General features: G+C 34.9%; 1 protein-coding gene across 1 annotated transcript in view; it reads left to right on the top strand.

The window, feature by feature from the left end:
* The window catches only part of LOC584933 (dnaJ homolog subfamily B member 6), a 22917-nt gene extending 16117 nt beyond the window's left edge, over window positions 1–6800 (top strand). Inside the window, exons 7-9 of the mRNA XM_030985202.1 lie at window positions 2236–2325; window positions 3937–4050; window positions 5211–6800. Of these exons, the coding sequence (XP_030841062.1) occupies window positions 2236–2325; window positions 3937–4050; window positions 5211–5307 (301 nt within the window). The 3' untranslated portion in view covers window positions 5308–6800. The remainder of the gene's footprint in view (window positions 1–2235; window positions 2326–3936; window positions 4051–5210) is intronic.
* The last annotated feature ends 5546 nt before the right edge of the window (window positions 6801–12346 follow it).

The raw sequence follows: 12346 nt of genomic DNA, 5'->3' as shown, positions 1-12346 counted from the left end.
TCATGAAGTCATATGATTTTCTATTTAGCTCATCAAGATAGTTCAAACACATGTGACCCCCAATATGTAGGATGAACAGTAGTCAAATATTTGATGTTATTTTGACAAGTTGAGCTGTACTGGTAGATGTATATTGTATCACATGTTGGAAAGCACCCCCTTTTGATAGTTTAGCCAATTGTAGTGGCATGAATAGGTGCGTAAAGAACGCAAAATACAAGATTGTTGAAAATTATAATTTTATCACACAAAGTTAGAACCACATCGTTAGGATATGGAGCTGGTTACTGCATACAATCTCAATGAGGCTTAACGTTTTATGAAAGGCACAATCCTTTTTGTAACATATCCAATGCCCTTATAGCAAAAGTACTTTGAAATTAGTTCTTTTTTTCACAATCAGTGGAAAAATTATCTGTTTTGGTATTAAGCTTTCACTCGCTGTACTGCAAGCTTCTTCAGACCTATGTCACGCTGCAAGAGCTACAGCGTCAGCTACAACATAGGTCTGAAGAAACTTGCATTAGAGCAAGTGAAAGCTTACCGAAATGGGTAATTATTCCAGTGGCGGATCACGTGATTTTTACCTTTTTTGGGGGTTGGGCCCCCCCCCCTGGCGCTCAAGGGGGGGGTGCAAATTGAATTTTTTTTTGAGGATCAAAAAAAAAAAATGTGCTCACTACCCCCCCCCCCCCCCCCCCCCCACTGAGCGAATTTTTGGGCGGCGCGTTTTTCAAATTTTCGGGAGCAAAAAAAAAAAAATTGTGCTCTGTACCCCCCCCCCCCCCCCCCCCCCCCCCCCCCCCACTGAGCGACTTTTCGGCCGGCGCGCTTTTCAAATTTTCGGGAGCAAAAAAAAAAAAAGTTGGGCCCCCTCCCCTAAGAAATCCTGGATCCGCGCCTGAATTATTCCCACTGACTGAAGAAAGAACTACTTTTCAAGTTACATCGCCAATCAGATGTACCTCACTAGTGAGCACAAGTACATGTTTGTACGTGTATGTCCTCAAAATATGTAAGAAACAACTTAATATGCCTGTTAGAAAACAGTGTACCCCCCTCCCTTTTCTATCTCTCTCTCTACTTCTCTTCATTTCTGCTTTTCTTCTCTCTCTCTCTCTCTCTCTCTCTAACTCTCTCTCTCTCTCTCACTCTATCACCCTCTCTCTCTACTTCTCTTCCTCTAGCTTCCTTCCTTCTCTATCTCTCTTTCTCTTATTTTGTAAAAATGTCTCCCTGTTTTAAAATTATAAACTTGTTATATGTTCATGATCATGCTCATGTTCATGCTCATATATATTTTTGAATAATTCAGCTTGCAGAACAAAAGGTGAACTTTATCATTTGCATACACGATAGAGCATCCTTCCATCACAATGATATGTGTCTCATTAACATGATTTACTAGATATGTTTTCAGGTCCATGTTTCAGTTTCTTTTTTCAAAGTCTCCATCAGCATTACATTGCTACATGTTTGAATCGTATACTGTAATGTAGTGTACAAAGAAATACAGTGCAATGTGTTGTCCAAAGTAAAATTGGCTTAGGTACATCATCAGAATTATTCATAATTTGTCATACCCCTTGTAAATTTGATATTTTTTGTATTTTTCGTAACTCAAGAATGTTTCCACTGGACTGCCTCCATGTACATTATTATTGATTTACAAAGTTATATGTCCTGCATTGATAATGTATGATGTACATACATGTATCTGTACAAGATAACTTACTTTGAGTCTTTATATCATGTATTTGAGATCTGTTTCCATTTTCCCATACCTCTACACATTCTTTATTTAAACTATGTTTAACATATATTTTTAGATGTTTTTCCTTTGAGTTATAGAGCTGATATTACTCCTATAAGTACATGTAGCCCACCGTCCCCCCCCCCCCCCACATATATTTTGCCTTTTACCTGGTGGTAGTTCACATATGTTCTCCCTATCCTTCTAGATATGTATTGTTGTCTTGTAGTTGGGAGTAATAATTTATGAAAACATGTTTGATATGTATACACCATCTTCTTTTTAAATTGCAGTTAATTAATTTCAATCTAACATTGCTAGTCTCTAAGATGCACATAATCTAAGATACACAGAATGTCCCATGTGTGTTAGCTTGTAATAACCACTTGATTTGTTTTTTACCCCTCTCTATTTATCAACCTACCGGTATATTCCTTGCATGCCGTTGTATGATGTGCTGCATGGTGCTTGCGTTCATACAGAGGTATGCATCCTAGACTAGGTGCAGGTGTAGGTGGAGGAGGAGGGGCATTCGCCTCATTTGGGAACGGGTTCGGGGACTTTGGCAATGGGTAAGTCTCAACGTTGGTAGTAAATGTCCCAACATTGGTAGTAAACATCCCAACATTGGTACTAAACGTCCCAACATTGGTAGTAAACGTCCCAACATTGGTAGTAAACATCCCAACATTGGTACTAAACGTCCCAACATTGGTAGTAAACATCCCAACATTGGTAGTAAACATCCCAACATTGGTACTAAACGTCCCAACATTGGTAGTAAACGTCCCAACATTGGTACTAAACGTCCCAACATTGGTAGTAAACATCCCAACATTGGTACTAAACGTCCCAACATTGGTAGTAAACGTCCCAACATTGGTAGTAAACGTCCCATCTTTGGGAGTAAAGGTCCCAACATTGGTAGTAAAGGTCCCAACATTGATAGTAAACGTCCCATCATTGGGAGTAAAGGTCCCAACATTGGTAGTAAAGGTCCCAACATTGATAGTAAACGTCCCATCATTGGGAGTAAAGGTCCCAACATTGGTAGTAAAGGTCCCAACATTGGTAGTAAACGTCCCATCATTAGGAGTAAAGGTCCCAACATTGGTAGTAAAGGTCCCAACATTGATAGTAAACGTCCCATCATTGGGAGTAAACATGAATAACATCCCAACATTGGTAGTAATGATCCCAACATTGGTAGTAAAGGTCCCAACATTGATAGTAAACGTCCCATCATTGGGAGTAAAGGTCCCAACATTGGTAGTAAAGGTCCAAACATTGGTATCAAAGGTCCCAACGTTGGTAGTAAACGTCTTGTGGAAATGTGTTGTACAAGAAAATTCAAGATCAAAATTTGAGCCAAGAACTAGGGGAGGAAGATAAGGAATTCATTGATGCGGTTCTTGTAGTGATGATTTAACATAGAATTTGTTTGCCTAGCTATAACTATAAAATATATATTTTCAACTACAGGATTATTTTTCAATTTTTAATGAATTACTTAATATGAAGGCCAGTATATATTATATTTTCAAGATTTCAAGATTTTAGAAAATTCAATACTCACAACCTTTATAGTTAAAATGTTACTGAATTTACACATGTAGGCTATCTAATTGAAATTTACTTGAGGTTTTACCCTGTATCACCTTCCATGATCTTACTGATGATTCCACAAGGTTCACAGAATCCATGTACAAGAAAAAAATGCAGTGCAGACTAGAAATGGAAATGGACAAGTTTCAGGGACCAGTTTACTAAAATATTCAAATTTGTATGCATACTTTGTAAACCAAGGTTTTACTTGATATCCAAAAGCTTGTCTGAGGCTTGCCCAACATAGCAAAAAGTCATGTATACAGACTGGATTTTGAGTATTGTGGTTCATTTGCCAATAACAGGTCAATGGGATAACTTGTCACTGGGTCCCCAGGAAAGAAACATGCAGTATTACGGTAGTAAACCGGTCTATTGTTCCTAAAGAAAACTAATGTCAATAATGACCTGTGAATAAGAGGATTTTTGTTAATACAGTACTAGGTTTAATAAGGTACAAATTCCTCCACGTGTGTAATGTTGTATTTCCAATCGCCATATATATATTGCCAACCCTTGAAGGTATCTTTAGTGCTTGTAAGGGATTTTTACGGTGAACTTCTACTCCTTTCTTCTAGATTCACATCATTTTCCTCATCATCATCTTTCGGTGCTCCTAGTTCTGGGAGTGGTGTCAGGAGAACCTCTACTACTACCAGGTTCATTAATGGAAAAAGAGTCAAAACAACAAAGTAAGATTTCTGTTTTCATTCAATGATTTTTTTTTTTTAAAGTACGATATTTTGTGTAATGTGGCAAAATCAATATTGAAGGGGCTTGAAAAGCGATATCTGGGACCAGTGGTGTTCGATTTTATTTGTAATGATCAGGGGCCCATCTTATAAAGAGTTGCGACTGATCCGAATCATTCGCGAGTCCTCCAATCGATCGCAAGTTTACAGTCCTGTATCTCTATTATGTACATAGTTGCGATTGATATGAGACAGGGGCCCAGGGCTCTCTTCTTTTCTAAACCTATCATCAATAACAACTGTCACATTCCTGTAACAAGTTTGCTAACAGCCAATCAAATTCAATGATTTCATTAGCTTTTAACAGTTAATAACACACCCTGTTATAAAACAGGACCCTGGGATTTTAACAACTTTCAATAATATATGTTTACAATTGGCACACTGAAAATATTATATATAGATAATAATTAACTAGTGCTGTAGTCAAACGTTTAACCCTCCGGTATCCGACCGGCCATGGCCGATTCCGTTTTCAATTGGACGGTTTTGTTTTCCCGTTTTTTTTTTTTTTTTTTTTTTTTTTTAATAATAATTTTTTTTTTAAATTATTATTATTATTATTATTTTTTTTTTTTTTAAAGTTTCGATTTATGCCCATCCACCTGGGACTATGCCTGGCAATGTCTCCCAGCTCAGTAATCTGTGTGTTGACTCACCACTCCGAAACTAGAACACTCCAATTTGTCTGTCATCTTGGTTTGAAAGTAGTCTTTGTAATAGATCTCAATATGTAGTTTATAATAATAATTCATCCAATTTTTACACAAGGCGTACCACAAGGTTCTATCCTAGGTCCTCTACTATTTTTAATTTACATTAATGATCTTACACATTCTTCTAAAAACGACATTGTTACTATTATATGTGACAAGTTCACAAACACAAATTGGCGCCTTCAACTGCACCCGCTTTTTCACACGGACCTGGCTTGCTGCTTGATTTTTTTAAATCGTTTAACCGAAAACCGTCCGGTTTTGACTGGCGGTTAAACGGAATTGGAGATATCCGTGATGTTACAGCACTATGATTAACCCTATTGGTTCCTTTTCCTTCTTTCCTCTCTCTCCATCTTTCACCAAACTTTATTTTCATCCCAGAATCACTGAACACGGACAGGAGACAGAGATCACGGAAGAGGATGGAAAAGTAACGTCCAAACTCGTCAACGGTCGACAAGAAATGCTGACCTACTGAAAGGACAAAGGATCTGATGTGAACTAAATCTCATCATGCCTTAATCTACACAAACCTAATCTTAATCTTGTGTGTGTGTATTTTGTAAAAGACGATATTCGTTTCAACGCAATTAGCCAGAATGTTATTTTTATATCATTTTCAACTGGTATCTGTCGTTTGTAAAGTAATTTACACTTGTATGTTGTTGTTGTGGTAAACATGTCCAAATGGTTTATTTACATTGTTATTATATTGTTTCTTGTTTCTTTTTGTAAATAAACAGAGTCAATGAACAGTGAATTGCGTGAATTAATTTCGGATTTGAGGCATTTTAGCTGGACAGTCCATGCATACATAAATAATCTTATGTGTTTTGCATCCTGATTCAACAGATTTTTTTAAATCAACCCTCACAATGTTGACCGGTACCGGTACCTTTAGTTGAAAGGGAGGCAAAATTTAACAAGAATAAGTTCAATAGACAACTTTACTAAGGCATTCATATGTTATGCATACTTATGGAATGAAAGATGTCCTTTGAACATTTACTAGCCCGCACAGGGGCTTGTCTTATATAATAACAATATTGGGTTCTTGTATAGTGCTCCTGTCTGTCAGATTTGACACTCCTGGCGCTCCCGATAAAGCAATAAATACACATGTGAGGTGGATCTCGTAGATAGAGTTGCTTTCATACTTGTCTTTGTGTATTTTGGGAAGAATTATCCATAAATTTGAATGTAATAGGAAACTAGTCTAATCTCTAATTGATTGGCGTACAATTATACAATACTATCAAAATATACCATTAAATTGATTCCTTGGTGATTCACATACCGGTAGTATTTTATTTTATTGTTCAAATAATAACTTAATTGAACTCAAAATGAGAGCCTCTGGAGGCATAAACACAATAGAACTCCCTTAGATTACGTTTATTATTGTACAAACCCTTGTCTTTAATTAGTGTTGATTTTGTAAGATAGGCATTGTTCGATCAATCATATTTGTGAATAGTAGAAGAGCTTTATATTTATTGTAGTGTTGTAGATACTGGAGAGTTTGTATTCTGATTTTCACTGGAGTGTAGATAATGCTGCATGTTTATCTGTTTCGGTGAAATAAAAAGGTTTTTATCAAGTTTTGAATGGCCATAATAGGGACAATTAGTTTTGTTTTGGTATATTAAACAGTGCTATAGGGGGATCTTTTTTTATTACCCCCTTTTTTTTTTACCCTGTGTAAATCTTGCTTTACCCTGAAATTGGACAATTTTGTATTCTAAAACATAACATCTCTTTATTAAGGAGCATTAGTGTTTTTCTCTATAGGGGATTAATTCAACTAATAGAAGCTGATAGCAGAAATGCATCGGGAGAAATCAGCTTTTATCATAAACAAAACCAGAAAGGCTGAACAAATTATGACAGACCAGTGTACATTTATAAGAACTAAGTCTCGTGACATAATTTGTTTGCATAATTTGGTGAAAAGGAATGAAAGAGAAAACTTCTGGTGTATTTCATATGTTTATTTTCGTCTATTTCCTGAAGCTACCACTACTTTGCAAATCATTTTGTTTCACTTTTCATTGTAGTTTAAAATTGAAACTGAATTAGGAAGAGTTATTTTCAAAACAAGCTACTGGTATTGCATGGACTCTTATTTATTTTCAGTTTCGGATGGCATTTATGAGAGTTTTAGGGGCAAACCAGCCCCTCAACACCATTGTTGGTAGTTATGCTCCGCGTGTGTTTCTCTATCTAATTTCAGCTCTACAGTGCTGCTTTATATTACGTTCTCATAAATTCTTGTATGTGCTACTATCCAGTTACCAGTATCCAATATTTGTTTGTGCTTTAGTATAAATTAGAATAGATGTTATCGGTTCTAAAAACAAAATGTTTACTATCAAAAGAACAACTTCAGTTATTTCATTAGTATTTAGCTTACAAATTCAATCAAAGAATGATGATACAACTTTTGATAAAGTGCACATCTTAATGTGACTCTGAAATGGTTGCGCCACCTGTCTTAATACGTTCATTTCACAAATGTGTTTGTTGGCAGCTATTGACCTTTGTGAACTTGCATGTCAAGATTGAAATTTGTTTGTCAACATTTAATCTAGATTGAATCGTTAAAGACTCTGTCTTCAAAACAATCAAAAGCAATTAAAATATTCAATATTTGCTCATTTTTTAATGCAAGAACGGAAAGTATATTTTCATTTTTTTTTTTTTTTTTTTCTTGAGTGATACAATTTGTGTGCTGACTCTCCTTGACAAAGTCTTTGTAAAAAAAAAATACTCTGGTGAATTTCATACTGGAGGAATGTTTGTCATACCAATTTGATTTGTTTGAAAGCTGTTGCTTTTGGCAGTATTCATAACATTAATTTGTAGTATGGAGATAAAAGCTCAAAATGTAAATACAAAAGAAAAAAGCTGTATAGTTGCTTTCAGATGTAGATCATATTTTTGTAAGAGGATGTTAACTACACAGTAATATATATGATCTTTGATCAAGAAGTGAAAAATTGATTGATATTGAAAGATTTAATCCTTTACATTACGAATTGCTTATCTATTACAAATATACTGTTTTTCACTTTTAATAGGCATCATCACAGAAAATGGTATAAACAGTTTCTTTATATTGATGGCCATACATGCATTTCATCCATATAATAATGGTGGCTTCTATATATAGTGCACATGTCTGTCACGTCATGACACTCCTTGCACTCCGACTCGATGAAGAGTACTTTATTTTTTCCTGTCTTCTTGTTTGTTTGTTTGTTTGTTTGTTTGTTTTTGTTTTTTTTTGGGGGGGGAGGGTTTGCTTTAAAACATTTTTTTTGTTTAATCTGAGATACCTTTGTGGCAGGGCATATCCTTGAATTTCAAAACTGGAAGAACATTTAGATAGGGTAGGATTGCAGTGATATTCATAAAATATTGCTTTGATAGAATTTAAAATGTCATATTTATATAGTTTGAACAGACTGGTGTGTCACAATTGTCTAGCCACATACTAATTTTTCCCCAATATTATGAACATTGTGTTATCATTTAATAAGAAAAGGTTTCTGCACATCTGAATTGACACGCGTTTACACATCAGAATTAAGTACTTTGATACACACTCAAAGACATTTGAAGGTCAGAATAAGAGTTTCCTTTTTACTCAGATAGTCTCAATTCTTTTCTGAAAGTCTTAGTCGTAGACAATTGATGTGCATATCATTTAAGAATGAGGGTATGATCAAATGAACTGTATTTGTTATGTTAGTTACATGTAATATTGTCTTCAATTTGTTTTATGTTCCATGTTTGAATGTTCATGAATTTGCTTAACGAATATAGTGCAATCTGGCAAAATAGATAAAATTGATATGCATACGTTGCATATTTACAACATAGTAGTTATTATTATTAGACTTTGATAATGTAGTGAAAAGTTACTGCAAAAAATTATGCTTTCATTGCATTCATTGAAATAATTTACTGAGGACAAAGGTTAAATCATTAATGGAAGGTAGTTGTATAGTCGCATTAATCGCTACATTGGAAGGTAACATGGTTCTAACATTTTTTACATTAAAAAATGATAAATGCGGTTTCCTTTATAGTGACTATTAAATGAATATCAAGTCTTTATCTCATTACACTTGACTCCTTCCTCCCTTTCCCATAGGGAGAAGAAATAATTGAATAAGTTTTATCCCTCACTTAGTAATTGCAAATTCTCATGTATAAATGAAATACAAGCAAGAAACTTCGAGGCCTGGCTTTTATTATATGTATTCAGAATTGACATTGAAGTTATTTTCTTACGATGTGGCTTTCCCTAAAGTTTCATATTTTATATTGACAATTCACTTCTAATGCTAGTGTATTGGTGTGATTTCAGAAGTAAGAACCAAATGTTAATCTGCATTTATTATACAGAGCTTCATGAATCTATCATCGGGGTCCTGTTTCATTGAACCTGTTATCAATATCAAGTGCCACAGATCTGTGACAAATCTGACCCTAGCCAATCAAATGCAAGGATTTCAGTAGCTTATAACAGTTATCGTACCTTGTTATTGATAGCAAGGTTTGTGAAACAGGGCCAAGAAGTACCATGTTGGTGCAAGAGTATCAATTAAAGAAATGTATGCAGGGAGATGTTGTTTATGGTGTGCTAGCTGTACTGTGTAGAAAATGGATGAGAAATCTACATGTAGTGATATAAGTTCTCATGGTTACAATAGTCTTTTCTTTTGTTTGAAACATGTTTATTCTATTAATGTAGACATTCAACGATTTGATGTATGCATATTATTGCTCTCTTTCTAATTGGACATGTTTTATTTAGTGTATTCATTGAAATATGTTGATTTATCATTGAAATACTGACTACAGTCAGGTTTTCTCTATCTTTCTGCATGTATATCAAAGCTATAATGTATGTTTGTTAATCTGGGTTTGTTCTTCATGACTTGTTTTAATATTTAAGAATTTAGAGAAAGATTAATGAAATAATTTTGATATTCCATGAATTTTAGATTTAGAAGCGAAGTTGTCATGGTATAGATCTGTGGAACTATGAATAACCAAGAGTTTTCATTTTAAGAAAGGACGTAATGTTAAGCCACACTGTACTAGAAGTATACCCTCTAGTGCCATCTCAGGTCAGCTGTGGCAGTATGGTCTCATAACATGCTGTGCTGTTGGTTCTCGCATCAAGACCTCTGTCTGCAAGGCGAGTGGAAATTAAGTTTTGGGTTATGCACTGTTGGCAAGTTGACCATGAGATGGCGCTGTGCAATAAGCAGTACGTTAGGGCAGAAAGTGCATCAGTTCGGTATCGCTTTAAGCAGAATTTGAGTATCCTTTTAATTACTTCATGCATGTAGGTTGATCAATGGGGAAATGCCAACATATTCTAGATTTGTTGTAAGAAACAGAGAGGAATAGTGTAAGGTAGTGCCCCTACCCCCCAATTCTGTATTTAAAACTCCAAAAGTTGTACTGAAGTTCTATTTTTTGTCATAATTCAAGCATCTCATTTTTGCATGAAAACAAATCTATGATGTAGAGGTAGATGATTTCCTTCTGAAATACCAGGTTATGTTTTAAAATATTTAATTACGAGAATACAAGAGTGCACCACCCGCTATTTTTCTCTAAGTTGGGATAATACTTTTGTAAACTCTTTTTTCACACTATTTAATTTGTATAGATGATTGAAGCTAATGATATGCTTTTCATTTACGATTCTTCAGATATGAAGCTTTTGAATAAAACTTCTTTGCCAAATAAAATAATGTCTTCAAGTTATCTTGTCATTTTAATTCCTCAAGTACTCCTGCATCTCAAGGAAAATCACAAATTAAAGGGGATTGGGTAACTTTGTCTCAGATTCTGAAACAAAATCCTGGATTTAGCTCATGCTGCAATGATAATTATAAATCTTTAGGTCAGTCAGGAACCCCATGACTTTTAAAAGCTTGACTGAATCGAAATCAAATTTTGCATTTCTTAACGGTTTTCATAACTGTACAGTCTATTGGGTATATGGTAAAACTGGTCACTGAAAGATTTTACTTTTTTGAGGCACTTCATGATCATTTTGAAGCGTGATTTTTTTTTTAAAGGGCTTTAATATTACACCATTTCGCAGACACGTAGGGCCATGCATCTCAGATTTAACATTGTTAAACGATGCGTCACATTTCTGTATCTTGTAACACAGAGCTCAGTGAATACGAGCAAGTCCTCTATTACACACAGTTGCCATTCATTTACACTATTAAAAAACACAGCAGCGTTTTTTCGCAGCAGTTTATCTCGCCATATCTCAACAAGCCTTTATTTGCCAAAATCAATTTATGTTTTCTTTTATGTATTGTCTGCACTATAGATTCCAACCTTTATGAATAATTGCTAAATTTTCAGACAGCCAACCTACTTTTCGTTTCATTTAGCCACTGGGTCTCATGAATGTACGATACAGTGTTTTGTGTCTTCATCTCAAACATTTCTTCATTCTTTAATCTTTTTTATCTCTCAAAATACGACTCGTGACAAGTTTGATTTAAAGTAAAGGTCATAGTTTTCAATTTTAATAATTGATATACAAACTGTATCCATGATTCTCCCACTCGAAATGGATTCATGTAATATGTTCAAAAGCAGTGTAGAAGTAGTGATATCACATAAAATATTCTAAACCGTCTTAGATTGTTTGAAAAGTTGTACATTTCTAAAAAAAACATCAGAAAAATTCTAGGTATGAATGACAGAATATTGTAAATCTAGAATCTCTTGCTAATTTTGTGGTTCAGACTTGGGGGAAACTTTAATGTCTGGAATAATTGAATTACATCACTGATAATCTGCAAAAGTTCATGTTGTATTCAGGGTAACACAAAGTAAACTCCCTTGCGGGATCACAATTCTCTTTAAATGCTCAAAACTTACATGTAATGCAGCAATAGACCAGTTCACGGTTAGCACGCGTCTCTAATGACCCTGAATATCCACAGATCTTCAAAACATGGAGAGGTCCCACTTTGTACATTTTGAAATAATCACTCCTACAGCAATGGAGGTGGTACATAAATAGCCTTAGTTTGTTTCCCCTTTTCAAAGAATTCTTCCACCTGTGTATCGTGGAGTGCACTGCTTGTGCATAAATGCATAATGATTAACTAACTTTCATGAGCACGTATCCAGTATTTTGTCTCCGTGTATTTCACAATTTGGTCTGCAATGACCTTCGTCTGCTCATGCTCAGACTGCAACTATAAACTGGCTTATTGCTGCAAACTTACATGTAATGCAGCAATTAGTGAAACTTGAATCGGAACAAAGAATTCAGACTTCTATAAATGAGCCTATAATACTTGACAATGGAATCATTCATTTCATGATTAACATCTCAACAAAGAGGGCATATCTGAGTTTCAAGACAGTCGTAACAGAACTACAGATAAAAATCAGTAATGAAAAGAGAACTGTTAGCAATTTTGGCTTAGATTATTTAATCAGGAAAGGAAACTGAG

Source organism: Strongylocentrotus purpuratus, unplaced genomic scaffold, assembly GCF_000002235.5.
Source record: "Strongylocentrotus purpuratus isolate Spur 01 unplaced genomic scaffold, Spur_5.0 spur5_contig_835, whole genome shotgun sequence".
In the NCBI taxonomy this organism is placed as follows: domain Eukaryota; kingdom Metazoa; phylum Echinodermata; class Echinoidea; order Camarodonta; family Strongylocentrotidae; genus Strongylocentrotus; species Strongylocentrotus purpuratus.
Note: the sequence above shows the minus strand (reverse complement) of the source record. Positions and strands in the feature narration are given on the sequence as shown.